Here is a 26,721-nt window from a genome sequence, read left to right as displayed (position 1 = left end):
TATATAATTTAACCAAGAAAAGGTCACGATTCAGGTCCGCAAACTACAAACATACAGTTTATCTAAAAACAAACACAAAATAACATTTTCCAAGGCAATTATTATAGTTCTGTCAGAGAAAATACTGCTTGGGATAAACGTTTGTTGACCCTGATTGGAGCGCCCAGCTACAGATTGAAAGCTGACCATCACCCGCTTATCGATGGCTTTAAACCGTTATATCCGATAATGCTTAGGTTGTGGAATCACGTTCCTATTCAGTGTTTAATGTCTTTGGCACTTCACATGGTTTCCAGGCTATTGGGGTATAACGCATTTCCATTATAGGTGATCTTGTTCTTGCGAGATAATTTGTAAATAGCACAGTACTTTACAGTAGAACAGCACCGTCTGAGACCTTAGCATTAATTAAATATATACGAACCTCTACAGTGTGCTATAACATGAAACATCTATGAGTTCATTTTGAAGATATTTAACAATAGAACAAAGGAGACATTGTACTTATTTGAATACGCATTTACTTAAGGTTACTGATTTTGACATTTTGTTTGTTTTGGTGTATTTTGTCGGTGAGGGGATGCATTTTCTATTACTTACACTTGGATTTACTCTAGAGCAGAGTCTGTTGGCATCCGTCAAATTTTTCGAACAGTTTGGTACCTAAACATGACCCAAACCGTCCCAAGAAGATTCGCTCTTAGAATACGTACAGATATACAGTGATGTAAATATTAGGCGATTTTAGGATGAAAGGGACGTTGCCTAAAATCTTGTAGAACACTTTTAGCTAGCACAAATCATAAAGAAAAGTTCGCATTGGATCGCTAAGTCACGTGAGATGTCAAATATGAAAGGTCTGAAAAATATTCCATTGGTGGACTCAATCTACAAACAAAAAGAACTGAACATGAACTCAGAACTGTTCTAACAGCTGGCCAATAAATCACCCATTAATTACCTTAAATAAAATGATCTATATAAATAATTTTACAGTAAATACTAAAAATAAAATAAGTAAAAACTTTCTCCTGACTCTAGACAGCTGACTCCAATACGGCAAAAACCGTATCAACACCTGGTGTCAAACTAGAGTCCCCTTAGCAAATGTCTCTAACCGGCTAGAACTACGAAGCCATGAAATCGACAGCACGTAGCCCGTGGCTGTTCGTACTGAAAAAAAAACTTCAAAGTTCAAAGTTTTAACGCACTACAGGCACTAGTGGATCAACAGAATGTATCAAAAAATGTATATTATTACGACCACGCTATTAAGCGTCGATCATCAACAGTAGACAAAATTCTACTCACGCCTACGTAGTCCCGCATCCGTTACCGAATAGTCGCTAACACAGCAGCTCCGCCCCTTCTTTATTTGAACAATCCAACGACTGCACTGATCCCCTCTCCATTCCTGTCTACCGAAGGGGTCTACGCTGTGGCAGTTCGCCATTCATTGTGGCCTTTACGGCGCATTGGCACACCGATTCGAAGCGTCGGTATAGCGATCCCAGTGGCACCATGTTGCCGAAAAGCTTCCGAGCTGTTATAAGTGCGGTGCACCAGGCGACCCTATGCCGCCTCGACTGATCCAGCAAGAGAAAGGCTTATTCGAACCATCTCGTGCCGCTGGTAAGGACGAACCGTACCAATATATTTTGGTACAATTCTGTTGATTAACGAACGACTATATCTTTATGTTAGGATTTTTTCGTAGACTGTGTACTGGGAGAAAGTTTTCCTACGATCACATATACTAGAGCGTGCTTTCCCAGTGGATACATAATGTTAACAAACGTGATACATGGTTTTGTGTAAGTGTTCGACTACGGCGAGTTCAAATTTAGACACTGTGACTGAAAGGGCGTCTTGATTTGTATTAAATTGTGAGAAGTCTTGGCTGAATACGTAGTGCTTACTGGTTACTAGAGGAGCTCTGAACAAAGGTGCGCGGATCTGACGCCCTGTGAATTTTCTACGTTTTACATAGGAGAGTAGGACGACTTTAGAAACCAAAAAAACGCGTAGCGAAATGACGCAAGACTAATTTTTTGATCATTATTGTTATTTGGCAAGAACATAAATCGTTCTTGGAATAAGAGTGAAGGTACAATGTGTACAGTCTAGAGTACAACTAAATGTATGAGTGACTCCGGTACAGAAACTCTACGACGTAGACAATCTCAATGATTTTCGGATCGTTAACAATAATATCTCTATGGTAAACGATCATCTGCTCGGATACCGGGGTTGAATATGGTGTACTTCTCCTAGACGATCGCCGATCCTAACACGATAAACGGTAAGGTCTTTTTTTTTCTTCTTTATATAATAGGACTTTCTTGAGTTGATTACTGCTTGAGCAAAAATGCTTTTTTTTGTTATACGGACTATTGCGACAAGCAGACCCAAGATAACTACATATATGATTCCTAGCCCTCTAACCTACATACACTTTAAGGTAACAGAGTTATCTTGAAAAGCGTATACTATAATATTTTGGAAAATTCAAGACAAAGTAAGCTGCCTTTAAAGTAATTACTGTTGAATAAAGAATGTGACTACTGCCAAGATGGTGAGCTGCTGAAGCGACATCTATCGGAGAAGAAAAGCGACAGATCTTGCAATACGTCCAGCTAGTATTTAAATTTTCTTTTTAATAGCCCAATGTCTTTGCACCAAGCGTTACTCAGCACGAACGCTAAACATTGAACAGCTGGTCTACATATCCTTACATATTCTGATGTCGGTAGTGAACAATCCTCAACTGCGACCTCAATTAAGCAATGCTATTTTGTTATGACTCGGAATAATTAGCTCAATAAATAAATTTCTACGCGCGAATTCTGCAATCAATGAAAGCAAACGGGCGTCGAAAAAGGCCCCATTGGGCCACCCTGATAGATCGACTATTATTAATATTACTGTAGAAACTATCTTGGTGTAAGAACTAAAAGTTAGTGTTTCTTATATCGAGAGAGGAAAAAAATTAACTGCCCGCTGATTATAAGCGATACCGAAGCTGCTCACTAATCGCACGTCCGTTGTCTGTTCCCATAGATTCCCGTACGGCGTACGCTTATATTCCGTTTGCACGCTGCGACAAAATAGACTACAGTTCAATTACTTGAAATGATACGTGAGGCTCGTAACGGCTAACTTTTCACTGACTTTAAAGGGAACGATGGGTAGTCAGCATGCCGACTACCGGCTATAAATATCGTAACTTTTAATACGGCAGTAAGTTACTTCAGCGTATGAATAGATTGCTGGCGTAGGGACAGCAGTGTAGCTAGACGACTGATTGACGTAACAATGATTCTACTCTGTCTCTATTTTCACACGTTGTAGAGAAAGTAGTATCACGTGGTTGCAATTAAAATTATCATTATTGACGTACAACTTTTGCATACGCAATTACGTGCAGATAGAACACCTCATGTTACTCCTCGCATAGTGGATATTGGTTACAATGTATCGAAGGTGCACAGTGAAAGCACCCTCAGCGTTCATTTCGAATGGTTAGCACAGATCGGCTATTGCTATTAGAGAATCGGATTATTATCGAAAGGACTAAATTAATTTTTGGGGCTTATTCTGAAAAAGGCCCAAAATAAATTATGTAGGGGCAAATATTTGCCTGTCTGGAAACGTCAAAGCGTTTTTTTCTGGTCGCTTTACTATACAACGAATCACGATAGCGTTTGAGGATTGCGTTTCAACATCTATCTATTAAACTGAGGACTGTGTTAAACATCCGTTAGCTTCCACTGAAATTCGAAGAGTCATAACGGTCACATAAAACCCATGGGGCTGTTTAATTTCTATGTAACGGTAAACAAACTAATATTACATTTTATAATGCCACTGATCAACTGGCCTGAGCCTCGCTCAAGGTGACAATTTGCTGTTATAGTATTTATTCAATTATAACAGAGTAGTGTTTCCTTTGTGGCAGAAATAACAGAATGACTTGGTAATGATAACGGTATCGTGGTAACAATTGGCATGACACGAAGAAATGTTGTAACTAACAGACTGTAGGGCTAATAGATACAGGGGGTCTGGTCGGGAGCCACCCAAATCAGAGCGTAAATGTCTAGTGCAATCAATAGGTACAAACGTATTCATGGCTTTGATAAATCTGTTTACAGTCGCCGCTTGTCCCCGTCTGAAGCATTGCGAAGGTTCACAGCGTAAAAGCTGCCCTATCAAAGCCCTTTTGTTGAATCGCCCGTTATTGATAGTTAAACTTATTGAAGAACGATGGTGGACATTTTTGTTAATATCAACTACGTATACCTATATGCTGTTTATACAGACTGTGCAGCGTATATGCCCATGAAAGTACTACGTTGCAGTGAACTGTATGAGTGTATACTGTTCTATCAGATACGTTCTCATATTATAATTTTCCGTCTGCGTAGAATCGACCTTAAATAGGCGCAGAAGGTACGGGATCACCGAGAACAGACCTAAGTCGACGATAAACTAACGCCAGCGCATCAAGCGTCTCCAATTCAAGTCAGTATTGTCATAACGATGATGATGATGATTTGGTTCCTGTATTATTTATTTAGGTCCTATCTCTGACTAGAATCTATTTTCTATTACTGAAAACGCTCGAATGCCGACCCCGTTTCAGAACACATAGGTTCTGAAAGGATATAATTATAATAAACTGTGTTATGACCGGCTATAACCGTCTCACTGTTTTATTATCTCACAATAGACCCGTTAGATTCATATCAATAGCAGCTGTGTTGGTGGTTCACCTTGCCGCAGGCGATGATTACTAAACTGAGAACGCCTTATTGTATTGGTGATATTGCCTACAATTTGTTGGGGGGAGCCCCCTTGAAAGCAAACTAAAATTATGAAATCTACACTAAGGCGGTTTAATTGGATTATTTGTCATTGAGCTGTTATGCCACTCACGAAACACTTCTATTAGCGTGAGATTATCTTGTTTATATGACAAGATAAGTGTTCAGGCGAACATCTATCCGTTCCCTGATCAAGCGCAAAAAATAAAAAAACGTACATTTTTTCTGGGCCACAGGTAACTATGTGTCCAACTGTATGATCACTGGGGGGCAAATTGGGATCGCTTGAGGCTTCTTCGCTGTGCTTCTTTATAGCACTCGTCAAAGGTCATATCGGCGAATCTAAATGGCCACGTTTTAACATGGCCATTTAGATAGTTGAACGATGCTTGCACCGTTTTTAAGACAGTGCTTAACTGTTTCGCACAAATAGAACAATTTTAAGTGGTCATAAATAAATGCCATGGCTAAATTAACTAAATATATTAATCTATATATTTTTAGAAACGTCTACGGATCCTACTCGGTGTTTTTGCCTCCAGAATACTGTGTATAGGATGATTACCAAGTCGGCCTTTTGAGGCTAAATAGAAAGGTTGGCATTTGACAAGTAGATCAAAATGTATTGCGAATTTTAATTTGTTGCGTGAAAAAAAAAAGAACGCGCTAAGCCTATCTAGTACTTCTATACCATACTCTACTCTACTCTCTATCGTCGACATCTTCCAAGCAGGTTGAGATTATGGAAATCTCGTACTGTCAAAACCTGGAAAATAGTAGTTGTTACAGCAACTAGAATAATTATGCTTATTAGAATTAGTTTACAACTTACGCCTTGCACCTACGCTGCCTCTACAAAGATGACCGCTTTAAAAAAAATTGGATTAAAAGTGAAGAAGGGAAATCTTCTTCCAGAGGAATAAAACTTCTTCGGATCATGCACAAAAAATTCACGTTTTAAAGAGCATGATCATCGGACATGTCGGTCTGCGAGGAGAGAAATACCCACCTGCTGCGTCCAATGCGGAAGATATATTTACAACCAACGGTAGTATTGATACGTATGTACTGCTGCTGCTGCTGCTGTTGGATTGGAAGCTGCTTGGACTTCTCGCAGATGGAAACCGTCTATATATATATATATATATATATATATATATATATATAAATCCATAAATCTATCGGCTGTTACGAGGAAGATAGCGCTAGAGGGCTAATGTAGACGAAGGAAGAGTCCGAACTGCGATGAGATTAACAGGGTGTGTCAACAGCCAGAATTCAAAGGAGGCAACAACGAGAAGGGCAAATCGATAGGAACGATAGGCAGAAAATGAGTTTAGCAATGGAGATTAATCGAATGTCCCAGTTAAGTCGTCAGCTGCGTAGAGCGCTAACGATCGTAATGATGAGTCGACATCGGCGAGCAGAGCTTACGCGCGAGTGACGTAGAGATAGCTGGACAGACGTGATTGGCTATACACAGAAACATCAGCAGAGTAGGCAAAAGCAGTGCTGGTGTGAGTAAAAAAAAAAAAAAAAACTCAAATCTCGTAGATTTTCCACCAGTATGAGAAAATGATGGACTTGTGTTGGCAGGCTTAAATAAATGTTTCGAGTTCTTAATAGCCCGATAATGGCTTAGTTAAGCATTGCTAGGCCCGGCTCTGAATCTGTTATGTTCTCCTCTGCTTAGATGAAAACTCTACCGCTAAGGATAGCTTCGAACGGCATCAGGTCCAGCGCCTTACAAAACCACTGACCAAAAACGATCCCCAGCCTAAAGCTTATATCATGGACATGATGCATTTACTGTTGCTGTGAGATGTGAGAAGATAAGAGCGGTCGAGGCTTAGCCAGCCTCTATAAATATAATCATGGTCATGTGGCTGATAAAGATAGTCATTCGTCGATTGAGCGACTCTTTACAGTTACCCAATGACATAACCACTGAGTGAGTGAATTATCTAGATTTAAGAAAACCTTTCATAGACGGGCGATGATCGATGGAACGACCAGAAAAGAATTACGAGCGTCTTTCGCTACTTAAGTCATTAACCCAGGAATGTTTCGTGTTTTATGCACAGTATCACCGTTGGCCACTCCATAAAACAATTGTCCCGCAGGGTCAAATGAGGTTAGACTGAACCTTTCATGGGTGCGTTTGGTAAACTAGTAAACTCGTAATAGAATGAAAAAAAACGAGATTTCAGCTGTAGAAGTAAACGTTGAGAGATGTTGCGGTGGTAGCGTTCAGCTGTGTTTGCGCTGATGAAACAAAATAAGTTAGAAGCAAGTGAAATCTAGGGACTGTAGTTTGATTGAAACGTATTAGTGGTTAACCTCTTTAAAAGCCTCAACTACGTTTCAAAAAGATCTTCGTCTGCTATGGTAATACTCTCGTCCGCGTAACCTTAGACTTCGAGTGTCTGGGCCTTGGTACGGGCCTGATTTTGGTAGTACTTCAAACCTGGTTGAAATATTACTTACAATGGTGTGCCTGTGTGATGCAGGTCAACACTGATAAGAAGCTTACTTTTTTTTTAAAATAGTGACCCATAAAAGTGACCAAATTAAAATCATATTAAAAGTGGGAGGTTAGTGGAGTTATGGCACGTGGTATGAATGAAAAGGTGTTTCGAGTATAAGCTTCTAAACTCATCGAAAGTGAAAAAGGCTCTCGCAATCGTTTCATCATAGAAAAGCGCCTTTGGATGGAGAATATCTACAATTAGGAAAAATCCCTTTGCCAGGATCGTTATATCGATAGATACACAAACATATACGCATATATATATTAGGGCAAAGGTCGTCTCACATTACATTTATTTGTGCTAAATTTTAGTCCCGTGCTACTAGGCTGTCATGTGCAATTTTCTCAACTATCAAGGGACTTCTGCCCCACCCCGTTTTGCGTAATGGGTATAAATTATCATCGCATAGACGTGTGGGGTCAATACTATCAGAGAGACAAAAAATATAGGCTAAAAACATGGCTTTGTCAACGTGGCATAAATTAACAAAGGCAGCGATGATAGATTAAAACGGAAGGGCTTGAGTGACGTGTGGTAATGAGGATGTTTCGTGAAGGATCATCTGGGGTTCTTAAAAACGAGGTTAGCAGTGGGAGAGGCAGCGACGGCTTTCCGAACTCTGGACAAAAGCCCTTTTTGCAGCCTTTCTCGTTATGACCACGTCGCACATTTCCTCATGTAATAGTTTTATCTAGAATCAAGCTGGAGGCAAAAAGTGTGTCAATAGCCATTATGCAAGCGGAAGAAATGCTAACAGTAAATTTTTTGGACGTCGATTGCGACAAGTGTATGTCGATAGATAAGTAGCAAATGATAAGTAGTAGTAGGTTTGTATTAGGGACAGGCCATCAGTCGTATGAAGCAGAAGTGTTTAACTAGGACGGTACGAAGTCCGGAACCTTTCTCATATGTTAATAGCAGGTTAAAGGAATACACTAAATGTGTATTTCATAAAAATTTTCTTAATGGGCGACAGTGGGGAAGTAAACGAGAAACGAAATTAAGCTTTATGCGCAGACCATAGTTTCTACACCCCTGAGAGAGTACCGGACATCCATGTGTATTATGACCACTAAAGGTTTCTCGTATTGACGCATACGAGTCAATAGTAAAACGAATAGATAGGCCTTTTAAAATGGAGGTCGAGACAGAGGAATGCGTACGCAGAGGTGGCCTGCAGGGTACAAACACAATTCAAATAAATTCAGTCAAGCAGGCAGCTTGAATTTTTAAAGTCAATTGTGCAGCACTGAAGAGATATTCTCAAAGTGATTTCGGCACTATCATATTTAACACTCGTGCCTTACATGTCGAGCAAGACATATTCGGTCTACGTTCTAACAAACGATAAATCTCGAAGAGTGATACATCGTATCTCAGCGATCGCAGGCGTCTTGTTGTGACGGCGCCTCAGTGAGTCCAGCAATTATATTTTATCTCGTACTACGTACAACGGGCACGTTTCATCTAACGTGACGCGTATCAGCGTCGAAGTAGTAAGTGGTGGAGTTTTAGTTAGTCTAGGTCATTGAAACGTTGGTGATTTTCTGTGTGCTTATGTGTTTCTGTACGTTAAGGATCGAAACGAGAAGAGGTAGAGATATTACCAAAGGGCAGAAAACACTAATTAACAGATTGTGTCATAAAACAAATGTGCGCAAATAACGCAGGATTGCTGAAATGTTTTATGTTTAGTGGTGTACAATTGGCAATGTTGCTTAAAAATTGAAGGAAATCTCTTACTATTGGGTATAATCTGTATTATCAATCGAAAAAGGGTAGTACAAAGCAGAACAATCGTGTGATTATTTATGAACACCAAAAAGATAGTTTCATCTCGTCTGTCTTCCAGGCAAGGTTGAGCTAAAGAGGCTGGATTTGAAGGCAGCAATCCTGTAAAGAAACCTCAGTTGAATTCTCGAATGAAACAAGCTAGTTGTCAAGTCAGACAATCCCAGTCGAGAGCTGGGCCGTTGAAAATAGAGAGAGGGTGTCGTTTTTCATACGATTCTCGTTTCGAGATACTGAGAAAGAAAAAGGAAAGCATTTATCATGTCCTTAGGCGTATTGGCCAATGCAAGTTGCGTCATACCGAAAATCAAACGTCCATCAAAAGTTACATAAAAAGGTTACATCATAACCTATGATATCTGGAAAAGACATTGGGATGATGCATTTTGTTAGGGTAGCGCTAGTGCAGCAGGAACATCAAGAGATTATCGAGATCAAGATACTACCTCTGTGACGATGATAATGCCCTCATGATGTCAGCGAGCTGGAAGTATTTCCAGGTCACTCGCTGCCACTAGCGTTCGAATGAATGCGTAGTCTGGTGTCAATTCTTAATTCCGTAAAGAAAGCCTGAAAAAATTGTAAAGGAATCAAAAGGACAGACCCGGGAAGGACAAGAAATAACAAATATTCGAGATCTTCATGGAAAAATCTAGTTACTCTAGCTAAGAAAGGGAAAACTGCATCTATGCCTCAAAGAAAGGAGGCAATTATCCCTGCGAAATGCGGTGCCGCGAAGTACTGAAGCTCGCAGCTATATACCTCGTTCATTAGCCGCGCTTCCTTTCCTGTTGAGAGGTTTTGAGAACAATTCTATTTCTTTTTGTTCCTCTTTATTTGGCATCAATTTAGGTGTAACTTTACGATGAATAGCGTGTCTCCTCTCCAGCAGTGTCTGTGCTAGAGGTCAGTTGGCTCGTGGCCCTTTCTCAATCAATACCAAGGGGATATCGAACCTTAATGTTAACTTGGTATGGGAAGGTGCTAATAAAACATTCTCAGGCAACCTCTAAACCATACCAAGAGCGTACTAAATACTAGGACAACTGTAAGGTAACACTCATTAAGGCCTCTGCTGTTTCGTGACGAGGCGTTGCCAACATTCAAGCATCTGTATTAATTACGTTAATAAATGTTAGGCAAACAGTATTGAAACCTCGATCAAAGTAGCCTTACGCCATCGATTCTGAGCTGAAATGTTACCTATGCGATCGTTTCGGTGAGACACAATACACACGCGATACAATGGTATTTTATTGCCGATATTTTCGGTTAGTTCAGGTGGAAGTTCATCTCCGATGCGGACAAAATTCAAATAAACGGCGTAAATTTGGCAGAATTTTTTTTCTCCGAATATAAATTACATCGAATAACTAGTAATGGACGTCGTGCATAATAAATATTACTCCTCTTATTACATCCAATCATATATAACTTAAATGTTAATTATTGGCTAGATACGACAGTGAGCTCAGGTAAAACTGGGAAGATGGTTTCAGATTTACGGTTATTTCGAATTGTTCTAAAGTTTCATTGGGAGAATGACTTCGCCAAAAAGACGCTATCTATCGTTTAGGTCGAAAGCATTTTCTGGGGCAGAATTGTTACAATTCTGCCCCAGAAAATTTTATCTACAAAGCCCGAATAAGCGTTAAGGGCCGTAAACAGCGTGAGCATTTTTAAGGAAGCTTTTGAATGTGTGAACAGTGCTGAACGTAGTCACAAAAAAAAACTATTGGTCGTTTTTGCTTCTATCTTGGGGCTGCTCTCATGGGCGGTATAATCTCATGATCATATGCTCAATCAAAGGTTGATGTTAAAGGTCTTGCTGGTTTCGAAGTAGCATATGCCTACGCAGCCTCACATCGATACAAGCACGCACCACAAAAGATATATTTTATAATCAATTTTTATAGGTCAGACTTCCCTCGAGTGTTAGCATTTTCGCTTCAGTCCCTGTCCGATACGTCCGAAAGTATTTCATAGTATAATTAATTACTATTTGACGGCCAAAGGGTTGGAATAGGAACTAGATTCTCGATTTTTACAGTTTCCTTAGTTAATTAAGGAAAGCGGATAGTTAATTATTGATAATTGAAGTACTCGAATATTGGTTTTAAAAGGAATGTTCCCGTGTTAAACCTCACATCAAAGAATCAGTGATTCGTTATACTCACGACTAAATGAGATAAACGATCTTGTTACCGTTGCCTTCGTAATACATGATTACTATTAAATTTTGCAGAAAAATTATGGTCATGACGATACTGGTGTGCTCCTGATTCAACGTATATATTGGTGTAACATCAATGAAATTGAATCTAAACTGGTCCTGATATCTATGCGTAGGGAATGATCGTGGGCCTCCAGTATTTGCTGCAGGTCCAGCCGGACACGTAGAACAGGTTTCACAGTTTCAAGATTATCGCCAGTTGTTAATCTCTTTGTTAGAGAGTTCGGCCTTATCAGCAACAAAATCGAATTTACAATAGCTTTTTACGGCTTTGTTGACCATTGTTTTTTTTTTTCACATAACTCTGTTTTTACCTTCCGAGTTACCCTCATTAGCGATTTTACAGTGACGGGATACGTATTCCGAAAGTTCTCTAATGAAACGGATGCGTATTGTCGAAGCTATCGGTTAACAAAGACTGCGTCCGTTAGCTTTTGTGTGTTTGTGCTTCTCTCGTGAGGTATCCCAGTCTTGGCTTATATTGTCTTTTAGCTGGTGTCGTTTTATGTTGCATGGTAATATTTCCCTTCTTGAAACTAGAAAAGAGGATGCTTTGGTTAGGCATTGTAGATTTTGCAGATTAAAAAATGCCTTTAGTTTTATATTCGGTGTCGCTGTCTCAATTAAGCGAGACTTTAGTGGCTGGTGGTTCATTCAAACACGAAAAAATTAATCGTACATTTGCTAGCTCCCGGTTTCGAATCTAGAAGGGTTGTTTTTAAGTGTCTTACAACAAACACTGTACCGTTATTATGACAGTGTTGCAACGTAGCGCATGTGTTTTTAACGTACCACCCGTTCACTTGCTGTTAGTGAATAGGATTTATTTAGGGCTTGCCGTAAGCTATGCATAATTTACTGTACGAAGATGAACGATACTTTTCGTTGTATCTAAGGTATATAATCACAAACGCATTGAAGGAATAAGCTAGGAGGACGGGTGAAATCCGGAAGTTATAATTTACAGTACAGTTAGTACATCTACAGTTACCCTAGCTGAATTTCAAAATGGAGCTTAATTCGTCTAATCAGATCGCACGGCAGTTTTCTATTAAGTTAGGTTCATATTCAAATTTCGCGCTTCGAGGTGGCTGGTTCTAGATGCGACAATCTCTGCAGTACACCATGGATACGTTCGTGTAAGGTATACAAGAAGCGCGCATTTTCATACGTTCGTACCACAAGTCATACGCGTACCTAAAGTCACACACTTTAAATGCTAGACCAGCCTGCAACGTACTGACTTAGCTTATCCTGTTTTTTTTTTCAGCTTTTTCCAAATTTTTTTTTGGTAGGCTCTACTGACAAGGCGTTGTCAAAATGAGTGGCCTAAGTCGAGATGTCAGCCAGCTCTCGTTGGTTCTGGTGTTATCGGCTGCCATATTGAAGACGGTAGCTGCCAAGGAATTCACTTTAACCATTCTGCACACAAATGATGTTCACGCTCGTATCGACGAATTTGATGCAAAGGGAAGCCGATGTAATCTCGACGAAACGCAGAACCAATGCTACGGTGGAATTGCTAGACAAAAATTTATGGTATGGTTTATTCAATTTTATAATGCTAGACTTTTTTTCTATGCCGACTATAAAAAACATAGTGGAAAACTAAAAGATCACGCGATCGATAGGTGTCATCCCATCAATGGAACAGGCTTCATGTTGTTTTCCGTAACGAAACGTGCTAATTCGAGGTGGCTCCTGGTCACGAATATTTCAGGTTGATGAAATTCGGAACAACAACCCGAACACGATCTTTCTAAACGCAGGTGACTATTATCAAGGCACCATGTGGTTCTACATGCTCAAAGGCGAGATTATTGCTGATACAATCGAGATTATCAGACACGATGCCATGGTAATCCATCGATAAATATATATAATATATAGAACTTTATGACCGGATGAATGCTAATAGCCGTTGTTTTATCCAACATTTTAATCCGCAGCGCCTAGATAATTAATGAAGCAGTTCGACAGTCTATGGGTATTTGTGCTATTCAGCAGAAGACATCCTGTGCTCCATAATCCTGCAACTATACCTATGCATTACATCACGACTTTATCCTAGCGTTAAGCAAATGATCCTTAACTTGAAGGATTTTTCTCGGCCGACATTTGACTAGGGGTGCCGTTTTCGGCACCTGAAGAGTTTTCGTAAGTGAAAGTAAGGTGTGCACCCTTGGCTTTGTAGCCACTCATCTTGCACAGCAATCCCTATAGCTGGCACTTGCTGCTGTATTCTTTTTTTAGCAGACATCAATCGAGTAGATCTATCAAACAAGAAATGGACCCTTATTTGACAGATCAGTAACGACCTTATGCGTAGATAAACTGAAATTTATTTATGCTTACGCTTGACTTGCTGATACGGCCCTGCTGATAGACCCTTGGTAATCACGAGTTCGACGACGGTTCCGCTGGCGTTTTGCCACTGCTCAAACGCGCCGCGAACATCTCAACTCCGATCCTTGGCTGCAATATCGACTTTAGCAATGATCGTCTCTTGAAGGCTTATCAACCGCGGCCGTCAATCGTATTGGAGAGATCCGGGGTAAAAATCGGCGTTATTGGATTTATTACACCGGACACGGTCTTCTTGTCGAATCCCGGTAAGGTTCGAGTGGCAAGAAACCATGATCATGATGCTCACACGTTTGGAGCGTCTGTTCGGTAAATATTAAAAGATCCTACGATTCTTCTCGCCAGAGTCTCAAAACGATCCGTACCTAATAACAACGGTTGTTGTGGTTTCCACGAAACGATTTCTAAAGGCTAAGATAAAAATGATACTCCCATTAGACAAATAAGCAAAACCATTGTGGTGAACTAACTGAACCATAGATAGAAAACACATATCAAGCAACACTTAACGGTAGGATCGAACAAAAAACCCGAAATGTTTATCTTAGAAATATACTAATCAACTACAATCCTCCGCCTAACGTTAACAACCAGGTAAGGACATTAAATTTACGGATGAAATCGAGTGTATTTCGCACGAGGCTGAAAAACTCCGCAAGCAAAACGTCAGCATCATCATTGTAACAGGTCACTCCGGCTACGTAAAGGATCAGGAGATAGCTGAAAAGGTTCCACTTGTGAGTGTTGTTGTCGGAGGTCACTCTCACACATACCTGTCCTCAGGTAGATATCAAATGAAGGCTTCGTAATGAAAGCTTTGTATGACTTTTTTTTTTTTTTATCTATGGGTTATTCTGCTAGACGAAAAGGTATCTTGCATAATTTAGCAAATTATAGTAGATTCAACCTAATCTAATAGAATCGTTCAAAAGTTTCTAGCAGATATTAATGCTTTCGAAACTAGAAACAGAAGATCGTTTCTCGGCGTGTTTATTCTTATTCTGGGCCAGCTCAGAGGGTTATACTTGCACTCTAGAAAAAATGTAACGTCAGTGGTAAGAAATGTCCTGCCAGCAACCGCTTCAACATGTGTTGCGATATGTATTTCTGTGAAAGACAGAAAATCATCCTAGTGAGTCTTTCGATTCGGACCTAGAGTGAAACTTCCTCTGATCGGGTCAATCTTTTAACGCGTATATTTGAATTTAACTATTTTTTAACGTCTTATATTATTCTTTATACAGTTGACCAAGGCACCAATGATCCAGTGAAGGGCCCGTACCCTACGGTAGTAACACGAAAGGACAAGACTCGGGCACTGGTTGTTCAAGACTTCTGGCTGGGCAAATATCTCGGATACATCAACGTAACTTTTGACTTGGCTACCGGCCAAGTTCGTTCGTGGCAGGGCAATGCTCCGCTCTTGCTCGATAGCAGCATCGGTAAAGGTGAGGGGCAACGTTTCGCAAAGGTCTGTAGTGGTAGTGCGCAGTGATAGTAGCAAGAGCAGCATTCACGATAGTTTTAAGTGACGGTCTGTTGTATTATATATAGCTTTGATGTCACATAACGTTTATTTAACTGAGCGTTAACTAATCGATCACTCCATCGGTGTTGGTAACGTCAATCATAAATCGGCAGACCCCAAAGTCGAGAAGTTTCTGGAACAGAAACGCGCCGTGATTAATGCAGAAGCTAACGTCTATGTGGGCTACAGTTTGGTGGTGTTATCGGGCGATAAAGAAGACTGCCGCTTCAGTGAGTGCGCTCTCAGTAATCTTCTGGCTGATGCTGTCATGCAGCACTTCATTCTGGCGAACTACAACAGTTCTTCACAAAACACGAAAAAGTACGGTATAATACATTGCAATACATTTAGTCAAAAAGAGGCGAGCGCTTTATAGTGAAGCTAGTATTGGGCCGAATATAGACCGGGGAAAAGGGAAATACATTGACCGGAAGATTTAGAGTTTGATTAGAGATATGATGTGCGGTTTATATTTGGGTCAGCACAGTAAAGATTACCTGGGATCCTGCTTTATAATCAAGTAGCAATTTCATTTGCCGTAAACTGAATGCAAATAGTTAAAGGGAAATCTTCGCTAGCCGGTCTCTGTCCGCTAAAATATTCTATAAGTAGGTCATCATACGCCTGGTGATCCCGTTAAACCTAATCTTATGCTGTTTTTCTATTTGATGAAGCCCTAGATCGTTGGCAACAAGCTCGAGCTTCGCATTACAGTCTAGTTTCCTATATGCTAACATATTCATGCCATGAACTATCTCAATGGTGTTTACCGAAATTCGTCTTTGGTTCAAAATCTCATAATATAATAAATCTCACTAATTTCATTTACTGTACTTAACAATTTTCTTAACAAACTGTCTTAACAATTTTCACAATTGGACATTTCGTGGTTTCTGTTGCCACTCAGCGGTTGACATTCAGTTACGTTTACTCATATAGATTAGCTTTCTTGTATATATATATATATATATATATATATATATATATATATATATATTAAATTTTTAACGCTCAGGGATCTCTCCAAGTGTTTCGAAAAGGGTTCAATCCCATCTATGCCATAATTTCAGCACCTCCATGCTGAAAGTTTCCTGTCTCGCGTTCATCGACGCGACGTCTATAAAATCCCTTTTTGAATTAGTGCTGAGTTTTATTCGGAATTGCTTCGAACCCTTCTGCAAAATTTCCGCGCAGGAATATCCAATGTTTTTAGGTCTCAAATAGAACGGCTGCCATAACCTTGAGGCTTACTAGACAAAAGTTGTGCTTTACAGAGCCTTCCATCCAAAATTTAGATCGCAGGTGAACGGAAGTTCTCTTCATTGCCATTGGCCTGAAGTGAAATGCTTGAAAAAGTAGATCGTGTGGAAGCATGTTAATAGTTCGCTTTCCGAGACAAGGCGGCACCGTCAGATGCGAAGCTCCAAGTAGCGTACGCGGTGAGGTAGACGAGGACTATGCCATCTCATCAGTAAGGTACAAAACAAAAATTGCGGTCCCGGTAGGGTTATGATGTACAAGATGCCAGCCTATACCCGACTGATGGCAGAAAAAGAAACAAACGGCCTTCAATTGGTTTTTTTCCTTTGATCAGAGTTGGCCAATGATCAGCGGCCGTTTAAATCAAGTATCCCAAGCCTAATTCCTTTTCTTCATTCATAGCTGGAGCTATTGCTCGGATTACATTTAATCAACTTGGTTCTCTCTTGATGTTTCTTGAAGAAACATGCTCGACTTGAAGCAGAGAACCATACGTTTCTATTCCGAGAAAGTGGGTTTTCGAGTCATTAACTAATTCTTGGTCTGCAGTTACCAATGACATCGGTCGACCGATGACAATCGATTCAGGGTCAACCTCCGCTATGAACCCATGCTAATGATGATCTACAAGGATTGCTTTTGCCCGCGTACTTGATGGCTAACAAAAAAGTAGTTTCTCGGCTTTCCAGGAAGGAGATTCGGTGAAGGAGATTCTGCGGGGCACGTACGGTACATGTCGAAACATCGAAAACTTCGTTGTACTGATTATTTGTCCATTAGGAACGTTTCCTCTAACCTTTATAGACTGAAGGTCAGTCTGACGGTGCACACTTCAGGTGTCCATTGCGAGATCTTTTGTGATTTCATGCGTATTTGTTGATACCGTCGGCCATCTTTATAACGGTGGCGTCTTATGTGTTGATTCGTAGTTTTACTGCTAATTCAAGTTTGCGTTTGGTACTGTCTATAAGAACTACCCCGGACTGTTGACCCTTCACCATGAAACAATTCGCTACCAGCTTGTGAAGGCTAACTGGTTCTTTTCCGGGTGTACAGGAAGAATCTCAATAACCTTCTTCTATACTAGTTCGAAAAATCATGTAATCGACAGTGGTCATCCTGAATATCTCTTAGTTCGAATCGGGTGCCAGTGAATCCAATGCCTAAAACTGCATACGACAGCGAAATCGAGTCCACTGTCTCGATACCATCCACGTTTCTTTTCCAAGATTCAGGAATAACGCCAGTAAGCCAATTCTAAAATCAAGCTTGTCCTTCGAATAACAGATGGAATCCCATCGATATGGCGGTTGTAAACGGAGGTGGAATTCGGGGATCAATTTCTAAAGGTAACGTAACCTTTGGAGACATAGTCACCGTATACCCGTTCGCGAACCCCATTTGCATCCTCCCACTTACTGGAGTTCAAGTTAAGAAGATGTTCGAAACAGGCTTACACAGATACGACATTCGACGCCTTGTAAGTTACGGGGGCTTCTTGCATGCATCAGGTAAGTAAACTTTTTTTAACCGTATTTTAGTTATCTAATTGCTAATATGTAGTACACATAAATTGATAGGGATATTTATAGAGAACGTTCTTATGAGGACATACGCTTTTTTCGAACTATAAACTCATGGGCTTAGCAGCTAGCAGGGTGTGTTTACTTTAGAACATCACAATTGGTAATTGGTCGTTAAAATGAAGTTCCCATAAAGAAAAGTACATGAATAGTCGTACGATTGGCTGGACCCGTTTGCGCTATATAGTAACTAACCATATTAGAAACTGTTGTCTATTAAATACTTTGAGGGCACGCACCGATTCTCCTCCGACATTCCTTGAAGGAACATCGACCTACCTATATGCTCCATTAATTAATTTTCTAATTTCTATATCCGAATACTACAGGAGCGCGCATCGTTGCCGATGTCACTCAACCACCGTTTCAACGAGTACGTTCAATAGAGATCTTATGCAATTCGTGCGATTTACCTGAATGGCAGCCGCTCGACCCGCAGCGCACATATCGCGTAGCGATGACCGATTATATCGCTATGGGCGGCGATAAACACAACTTTAGCGACGTACCCAGTGACAAAATCGAAACATGTGGTAAGTCTAGAAAAAGTTCTTTTTGTTCATTGGCTTGAATGGGGCTAAATCACTAGCTAACAAACTCAGTGGGGGCCGCTGTCAACGAGGTACTTGACGCGACAGCTGTGATAAAAAAAAAAAAATGACATTTATTGAATTCTGTCTAGTAGTATAGGACGCTTAAATCGATCGTGGCTACTTTGTGTTCGATGTTAGCCCAAATCGCTATACCTAAATGTTAAATATGAACGTACACATGTATCGAGGGTGCTTATAAATGCTAGGCAAAAACTTTTCGCATTCCTAAGGTGCACTTTGATGACAAGGCTTGAATTGTGCTTAGGTAGGGCCCGTATCTTACTTTCATCGACGTTAGCATGCCCGCCCAAACAGATACGTTTCGATATTCTCTTCCGGCTCGATCTGCCGTGATTCTACATTTGTTATTTGATCTATTTCTCTCCCCCAGACGTCAAGGATACGGACCTCGCCAAGGTTTACTTCGAGCGAAATTCTCCGGTGTACGCCACGACTGACGGACGCCTCCAGATCATTACAAGCCCCGACAGCGACAGTTGTAACACAAGCCCAGCGGTTTCACAGCGATTGATGTTAGGACACGTTTTCCACTTCACACTCGTCAGCTTGTTGATCGTCTGCTTTCGGTACTCATACATGATGACGGTGTAGTTAATGCTGCTCCGTTAAGCGAGCTGTTCTCTATCGCCGATTTCGTACTGTCAGCGAACTAGTCGTCAGGAGATCATGGCGCCAACTATCTATTCATTGACCTGCAGCGTCATCGAAAGGCGCTAGCTTTCAATATCTCGTATGACATCAAAGGATCATTATCACTCGTGCGTACATACACATGTGTTATAGTACTATTGAAGACTTTGGGGAACGCCGGACCACTGCAGGCGTATCGATTTAAATTGGATCGCTGATAGCCGATTACTGTAACGCATATTTTTTCTCCGACCATCTTGGTTGTACGTGACGGTATATAGTGCGCAAAAAAATAGCGGATTCATTGCAGAAATCCATTGCAGAGAAAAGAGGTTCCGCTTGAATTTGTGTTCCGACTCGACTGGATCGCTCTAATTCGAATTTAGATTATCATTATGATTTCCACCATTATCTTGATAAACTACAGTGACAGTTATCATATTATCTAAACGAAGTCATCATAAATTGTAATTTGTCTGTTTTCTACTTTATTCGTCTAAACCCTTTTATTTTGTGACTTGTGTTTCTTTTCTTGGATCCCCTTTGGGTTGTCACGTGAATACTTAAAATAGGGATTTCAATTGTACAACGGGCACACGTACGTCATGTCGGTGCTAATCAATGGTTATCACCTTTCAAGAGTTCGTTGCAGAAATGAAGGACAACGACTCGGATCGTGCCCTCTACCTAACCCAGACAAGCGCATCTCTGTAGATGAAGGCGTTGTTGAACGAAAATCTATAGAAAAGTAATAAAAAAGTGATCAAAATAATAATGCATAATGTCGCAGTGGTCGGAGCACGGCCCTGGGTGTTCTACCACGCCTGTGTTACGGAAACTGAATAAAATTTGTCAAAAGACGATGTCAAAACTGAATCTACTCTATGTATTTTACTGTTAGTTAATAAGAACGTCTTTGAACATTAGGATCAGAGTCTTATAACGAACAGTTTCATACTGATGGACTGGTGTAAATGAGGCTTGTTCATGCAGTGTCGTTTGTTTTTCAGGTTAAAAATGTAAATCGTTTACTAATGCTTAGCTGGAATTGTGTGGGATTAGATTATGAAGGTCTTCAGGTGAGCGTCGTGCCATCCACGGCATATATCGGCAGCCAAAGAAATTTTCTCATAGGCTCCTCGCTGCACAGAATATTTTTTAACGATCGTTCTTTTTTAGCTCGTCAAATTTGTGAATTTCTTATTTTTGCTTTTCTAAAATTTGTTGATGAAAACAAAGTCTTCGGAGATTGTCTGAGCGAACGTGCTAAAGTCGCCTAAATGGATTTTTGAAAAATTTCTTAAGGTTTTAGCAAAAATAGTTATTTTAACGATTTTCTAGGATTTGCCTAAAATGTCGCGGGCCTAAATCACTCACTAGCCATTTTCAGAATATCCTGTAGATAAATATACTCGGCTGTTACAAGCGAATCCAGCTGACATACAAATGAATCACTTTTAACCAACATAAGATTGGGCTAGAATAGTGATTTTTTAATATGTTAATGGTACTCGTTTTATTCTTTACACATTTGTCCCAGCGTTTTGGCAGCTTCTAAATAGCCATACACCAGCCATTCGTCCTACCATATAAAATTTTTCTATTTTTTTTTTAAGTACATTGATAGTGGAATGTGCTTGTCCAGGGATTGCTCTTTATAAGGCATAGAAAACCCCGTAATCACACAGATCACTTAGGTCGAGAGACTAAGCAAACTAAAGCTAAGGTTAGACATACAACCGGAGGCTTCGCAACAGACTACGTGTTTTAAATTGCCGTACCGATAGTCTATGAATCTCTTTACTCGAGACAGCGGGTTATATTTATTGTTTGACATTCGGCAAATATCTTACATAAGCAGACGTCTCTGATGTCCATTGCAAGTGGTGCCATCACTTTGCGTCCAAACTTACTCGAGACTGTCCCATAAGTTTATATCTATCCAGGGCGACGTCGTCCTTAGTCTGGTCGCTCATTGGTTAACGGTAGAGATTAAACTATACCTCGTCTATAGGGGCCATACGCTTCAGGCGGGTTTTTCGTTGATTAAAGTTCTGCGCATAACTCGTGGAGTGGACGAGACGCATTTCCAACTGGCATGGATTTGAACACGAAGGGTCTATTTTTCTACTCAGTTGCCGCATTTTTAATATCTAAGAGATAACTATCTAACACGTTAGATGTGAACTGCCAGTTTTGACTGACGGGTTTTTACCCCCCTGATTGTGAGAGTTCGTTCTGCTCTTTGGGATAAGAATTGACATCTAATTACCTTTTCGCTGATCTTCACCACTTCAGTCCTTAAAACATTTACATCAGTCACGCACTGTGTATTGTACCTTCACTAAAGGCCTCCTTGCGTAAGGCCTTCACAAAGGGCATAGATAAATTTCCACAGCGTTGTGACCTTCGAGGAACAAAAACGTTACCGCTAATCATTGGTTTCCGAAACAAAAGATGTTTTCTAACTAAAAAACGGCCTCGTTTTTCCTAAAGTTATTTCGACTGATTTTCACTCAGCAGTTCTTAGGAGACTAGAGTTTCGTTCGCTAGTTTTCCAAATGTCATTTGCTGACAGCGTATAGTTGAAGATTTAACTCAACTTCAAAGTTCGCAGAATTCGCTTGTAACGGCTTAATACTTTTCAGCAATAATCGTGCATCGAGCAGTATTGCTGAATATAGGCTAGTTCAAACGTTGCTTTAATTCGCTACATACAAAAATTCAGCGGCATCGAAATGCGAGCTGGTAGCAGACGACACGGTTTAAAAATCCGGAAGAACTCAATGGGCAATAAAACAGCCCACTGGCTTCTGTATGAAAAATTCCTTTTCATTTTTTTGAAAACGTTTTTTTGAACCACTCGGGCTTCTTGAAAAAAGAAATTTATAATCTTAGCGAGAATTCGTTTTTCATGGAAAGACTGTATAAATGGTGATCCCCGTTTAAATTGCAAAAACGACACCCATTTTTTTTACCATGATGAGTTTATTATCCTATTTTAAAAATAACTGGCTTTTTTTATGCTACTAAAAACAACAGATTCAAAGCCTGCTATGATAAACAACCGACAATGTATGTCTGAGCTTAGAAGGGATGCGCGATGTATATATAACTGAGGCAATGCGGCACAGAGCTTATACGGGACATTACGTTTTCCCAAAAAAAAAGAACGTTCATTTTAAATTTCAATATTATAAAACATACAGATTTTTTTAGATGTATACGCATCAGAAATTTAGTAAGATTCGGGTTTTGTTGAACAATTAAGGGTCAAAAGTTTGTGTACCACCAGTCGCCTGACTTAACATTATGAGCTCGAAAACAATCTGAATGGAAGGCCTATATATATAAAGGAATATAAAGGCCTTTGTGTTGTATTTTATTACATGGCTAGTATTGAAGCTATATACGTCAGTACATTTAGAGCATAACTAGAACCGGAAGTCATCGATGCCAATTCAACGGGCAAACCGAAATGAGCGATGCTAGAACGCAATAAAGCTTGGCAGGACAGGGATGTATTTATGTCATGTTGGACTAAAGCACGTATTGTCATACCACATATCGCAATTGTCAACAACGTGTCACAGAGAGTTGCCTTTGAAAGGAATTTTTTTACGGTTCCATTGGCATAACGTATCATTCCATCATAACGAAATCACAATAATGAATCTGAATACGTCCTGGTTGATTTTCGTAAATGGTGGCCACGTTATTGTGGTTACTGTTCCTTCTTACTTTTCAAACGAAACACAACCCATCGATGCAACAACACTATCGCTCAAAACAAGGCTTCGCATTACGCAGTCAGACTTTGTACGAACCTATAATAGATTAATAATATATAATATTTGACCTTCCTAAGCTACTTAACATCGCAGTAAAATGTTATCAAGCGTCGTCTTTTCTCACCAGAATCACAATCATGTCTATGAGGAAAAGCATCTTCCGTTTAGCTTTGTTGAATGGCTAATTCCCTCGCTAAAAATCACCAGTACCCGATGTGCACTACTGATGGCTCGTATAACCCCATTTTGTGAGCCGACGCAATGCGTACGCGTACTTGATGTTTTTCGAAAGTTAGTTAATCGTAGTGAGCCCGGTTAGGCTAAATAATAGAAGAGCCTTTGATAAGTACATCGACATAATGTTTTCTGTGGCATCGGTTATTTTTAACAGTCATCTGTATATATATGTAAGTTTTCTTAGATCTGGAACATACATTGAATTGCCGAAAAATTACCATTTTTAGTGCATGCATTAAAACGAGAACGATTTTGAAATTGCTAAAAAATGGCGGCAGTTTCATATTCGTCCAAGCGCGGGCGTGCTTTTATAAATAGGGAATAACTGCAAAATAGGCTTTTTGTATTTATTTGAAAAACATAAAAATGTGCAGAAAAGGTGAATGTTGGATTACGTCAGTTCATGTAGTTACGATTCCTTACGTACTACCATTTTTGATATTTCGATCTCCTCTACGAAATGCAAAAGGGGATCTTAAATCAATTCCCTTCTTTCAATTCGAGGCAAACAAAGCTGTCACTGCTTTCTCTGGTTATTTTTAGACCGCTTTGCAGGTTCTACCGTATTTGATAAAACTTCTCATAAACTCTATTCATTGTAAAGCTTTTTAGTTCTCTCAATGGTTTTATTCACGTTTAATAATCTATTTAGACAGTGCCCTGAGGTCGGCTTTTCATAATAATCAAATGGAGATTACCTGTTTTGAGATTACGTCTAGTACATCTAATCTATCGTAGGTATTTCCCCAAATTGACCAAACCGTCTATTGTCCTCAGAAGACTCGTATACACAGGAGATCATAAAGTAAAACCTACATGTGCGATTATGCACACCAATCAACAACGTAATCAACAGGTTCATTAAAATTTAAAGGAGCAATAGAAAGGACTCTAGAATCTTCCGCAAGATCAATTCTCGCTATTTTCACTACATCCGCTTGATAGAGATGTTTAGAATCCTTGGCTTATAAATGAACAACGTCTTTTATGGGCCGACACTGGCAGTCCCATACTTCACGACCACCGCAGAAAATTGCTTTTCGTCTTCTGTAACTTCAATCGGTCCTCTTCGGAAAGGATTGCCTCGTCAACGCACACGTGATATTCAATATGGTAGCCAAAGTTTGATTTTTATGAATCAATTAACTGTACCAAGATAAAATTTCTAAGCTTTTCTCGTTCTCTGCAGTGTAGATTCGTGTGTTGGTTTCTACCGGTGGGACTATTTCGCATACCAATTTATCGAACCTTAGCTCGGATGCCAGCAAATAATTTATAAATTTATTCCTTAGATTTTATGAAAATGATTTAGTCACGCTTAACCATTGCTATAGTAGAGCCAATAGAAAATGAAAGCAATTTCTGCCTATATCCGCTATAATTTTAATAAAACGCTGCTTTTTCAGCTGTATATAGGAAGCTATCGACGATACGCCAACGAAATGTTATTTTTAACCGCGAAAAGTCCTGATTTGCGCTAGAAGGAGTAACGTGTATGGGCTTCGAATTCGAAACGGCCGACCCAGGGAAGGACTGAAATGATACGAATGGTCAAATAATATTATAAAGTATATAACTCTTTCAAGCGATTGAGCCCTCCCACCCATGCTAATTTCGTCTCACCATTTTCCGCACTGACCTGGTCTTAAAGACATTTTCAATGGGGCGCCAATGAACATAAATACAAAATGATGCACCTAAGCCCAGACTTTTCCTTCTGCGTTCTTTCTGAAACTATCGAAGAAACGAATATTTCATCAACACTTTTCCCTGTTATTCTTGGTGGTCATGTTACTAGATACAACCGTCATTTAGCACGATTACAGGGTTATAGCTCTGATTTTTAGCTAAATCACGGGTCCTTTTCGAAATACTAATTTTTTTTTAAACAAGTAGCTTTTTATAACTGAACCGTATATCAAATGTGAACTTTTTTCTTACAAGTGTTTCTCAAATACGCGGTACACAAAAACTCCCGCGAAATAAAACTTTCGGCCGCTAGCTAACTGAAAGTCTCAAAAATGGAAAAGTTCAAAATGGCCAAAAAGTTCAAGCAAGGGGACGCACAAAATCTCACTGCCGCTAACCCTTGTGACTTGTCTGGACGAGCCAATTGACAGTTGATAATCTGCTCTTCAGAGCGACCGTTAATTTACTATAGTATTAGAAGCTTAGGTCCGCGGGCTTGTCTGACCGAAAACAATTCTTTAGGGCGCCTGGATTGGGTTGATTCTTTATGGGTAGCTAGAGTGGCATCCTGAAAAGGGTTGGCGGAGGACGAAACCGATTAGGCAAAGACTTTTGCATCCAGTGGACAAACTTTACGTTTCCCATAAAGCGCTTTTATTTCGTTGCTCGTAAACCGAAAGCAGAAGCTTCTTATTTATTTTTTACATTTGAAAAAAGGCCGTATTAGCATTTACAAATACACCGTCCGCGCTGACATATCATCAAATACATGTCTCTATAAAAATTGTGCTGCATAAAAAACTGTGTTCAAATTATATTGCGGAAGGAGTTATCAAGTTACAGCAACCACGAAGTTGCTGGTTGCGATTAGACGCTATCTCTGCTATAAGCACAATCAGCCCGTTACATCTATAAATGTTAGATAGAGTATTTAACAGGCGCGGACCGACCGCCGTGGATAGCACTAATTCCACTGACTTTCATAAATCTTATGGAAATTTTCCCCTGAGTTTGTCAGAAGCCGCAAAGAAGTCACCAATAATGCAAACCATCTATGTCGGGCAAAAATTATCAGCTTTTAATTCTAGAAGGAGACTCATTTTTTGCATGAAAATACTCGAATTCCGACTTGTATTTTAGCAATTAGACACATATAAATATATGATTAATCGTACCCTAAACGCTACTGGAGTATTTCAATCTGCCTTCAAGTTATCTTAGAAGCTAGCTCACAAGAACGCCAGTTGTATGACAAAATAGTTAAGATTACCAAAAATTAATCATATATATATCTATATATATATATATATATATATATATATATATATGCGTAAAGAGGATGTAGGGCATTAAAAAGCGTACCTCGCGGTTTTTAAATTGAGTTTATAAATCATTATCGTCTCTCTCTCTCTCTCTCTCTTAACGAAATAAAAATGACTTGATTTTATCGCAAATCCTCGTTTCTGATCTACCACCGTACCTCAGATACAAACATAGTACATCACATATGTGATACTGATTAGTTCAGTAAATCGATTAACAAAAACAATCAGTTAGTGAAGTCAATCACCAATCAAGAATAATACACATTTATATCCATTTTAGAAACCCTCGAGTATAATGCATTCAAAATAGCTTTGTACC

General features: G+C 39.7%; 2 protein-coding genes across 5 annotated transcripts in view; one reads left to right on the top strand and one right to left on the bottom strand.

Moving 5' to 3' along the window:
• LOC111262427 (uncharacterized) overlaps positions 1–1,632 on the bottom strand; it is a 27,218-nt gene extending 25,586 nt beyond the window's left edge. The window contains exon 1 of the mRNA XM_086969106.1: positions 1,312–1,632. The gene's annotated coding sequence lies outside the window, so the exon portion shown is untranslated. The remainder of the gene's footprint in view (positions 1–1,311) is intronic.
• A 23-nt stretch (positions 1,633–1,655) lies between these two features.
• On the top strand, positions 1,656–20,236 carry LOC111262425 (protein 5NUC). Of its 4 annotated transcripts, none has more exons than XM_086969102.1 (10): positions 1,656–2,302; positions 12,652–12,920; positions 13,102–13,239; positions 13,768–13,998; positions 14,345–14,528; positions 14,990–15,193; positions 15,387–15,594; positions 17,821–18,044; positions 18,446–18,649; positions 19,101–20,236. In XM_086969102.1, the coding sequence occupies exons 2-10, from the start codon at positions 12,702–12,704 to the stop codon at positions 19,319–19,321; spliced, it is 1,833 nt and encodes a 610-aa protein (XP_086825228.1). In that variant the 5' UTR covers positions 1,656–2,302; positions 12,652–12,701; the 3' UTR covers positions 19,322–20,236. The 4 variants fall into 4 exon arrangements, with proteins under 4 accessions (XP_086825228.1, XP_086825230.1, XP_086825227.1 ...); XM_086969104.1 differs by lacking the exon at positions 1,656–2,302 and adding an exon at positions 7,110–7,214; XM_086969101.1 differs by lacking the exon at positions 1,656–2,302 and adding an exon at positions 11,703–11,841.
• The last annotated feature ends 6,485 nt before the right edge of the window (positions 20,237–26,721 follow it).

The sequence above is a fragment of the Varroa jacobsoni genome, unplaced genomic scaffold, assembly GCF_002532875.2.
Source record: "Varroa jacobsoni isolate VJ856 unplaced genomic scaffold, vjacob_1.0 scaffold_663, whole genome shotgun sequence".
NCBI lineage: Eukaryota > Metazoa > Arthropoda > Arachnida > Mesostigmata > Varroidae > Varroa > Varroa jacobsoni.
This window is presented reverse-complemented; position numbering and strand designations above follow the sequence as displayed.

What these genes read in the sequence shown, in the direction of transcription:
- LOC111262425 (XM_086969102.1), top strand. Translation starts at nt 12,702, where the DNA reads ATGAGTGGCCTAAGTCGAGATGTCAGCCAGCTCTCGTTGGTTCTGGTG. An exon ending in TCTTGTCGAATCCCGGTAAG is followed by an intron (nt 13,999 to 14,344) that starts GTTCGAGTGGCA and finishes CAACCAGGTAAG; the next exon opens with GACATTAAATTTACGGATGA. An exon ending in TGACAAAATCGAAACATGTG is followed by an intron (nt 18,650 to 19,100) that starts GTAAGTCTAGAA and finishes TCTCTCCCCCAG; the next exon opens with ACGTCAAGGATACGGACCTC.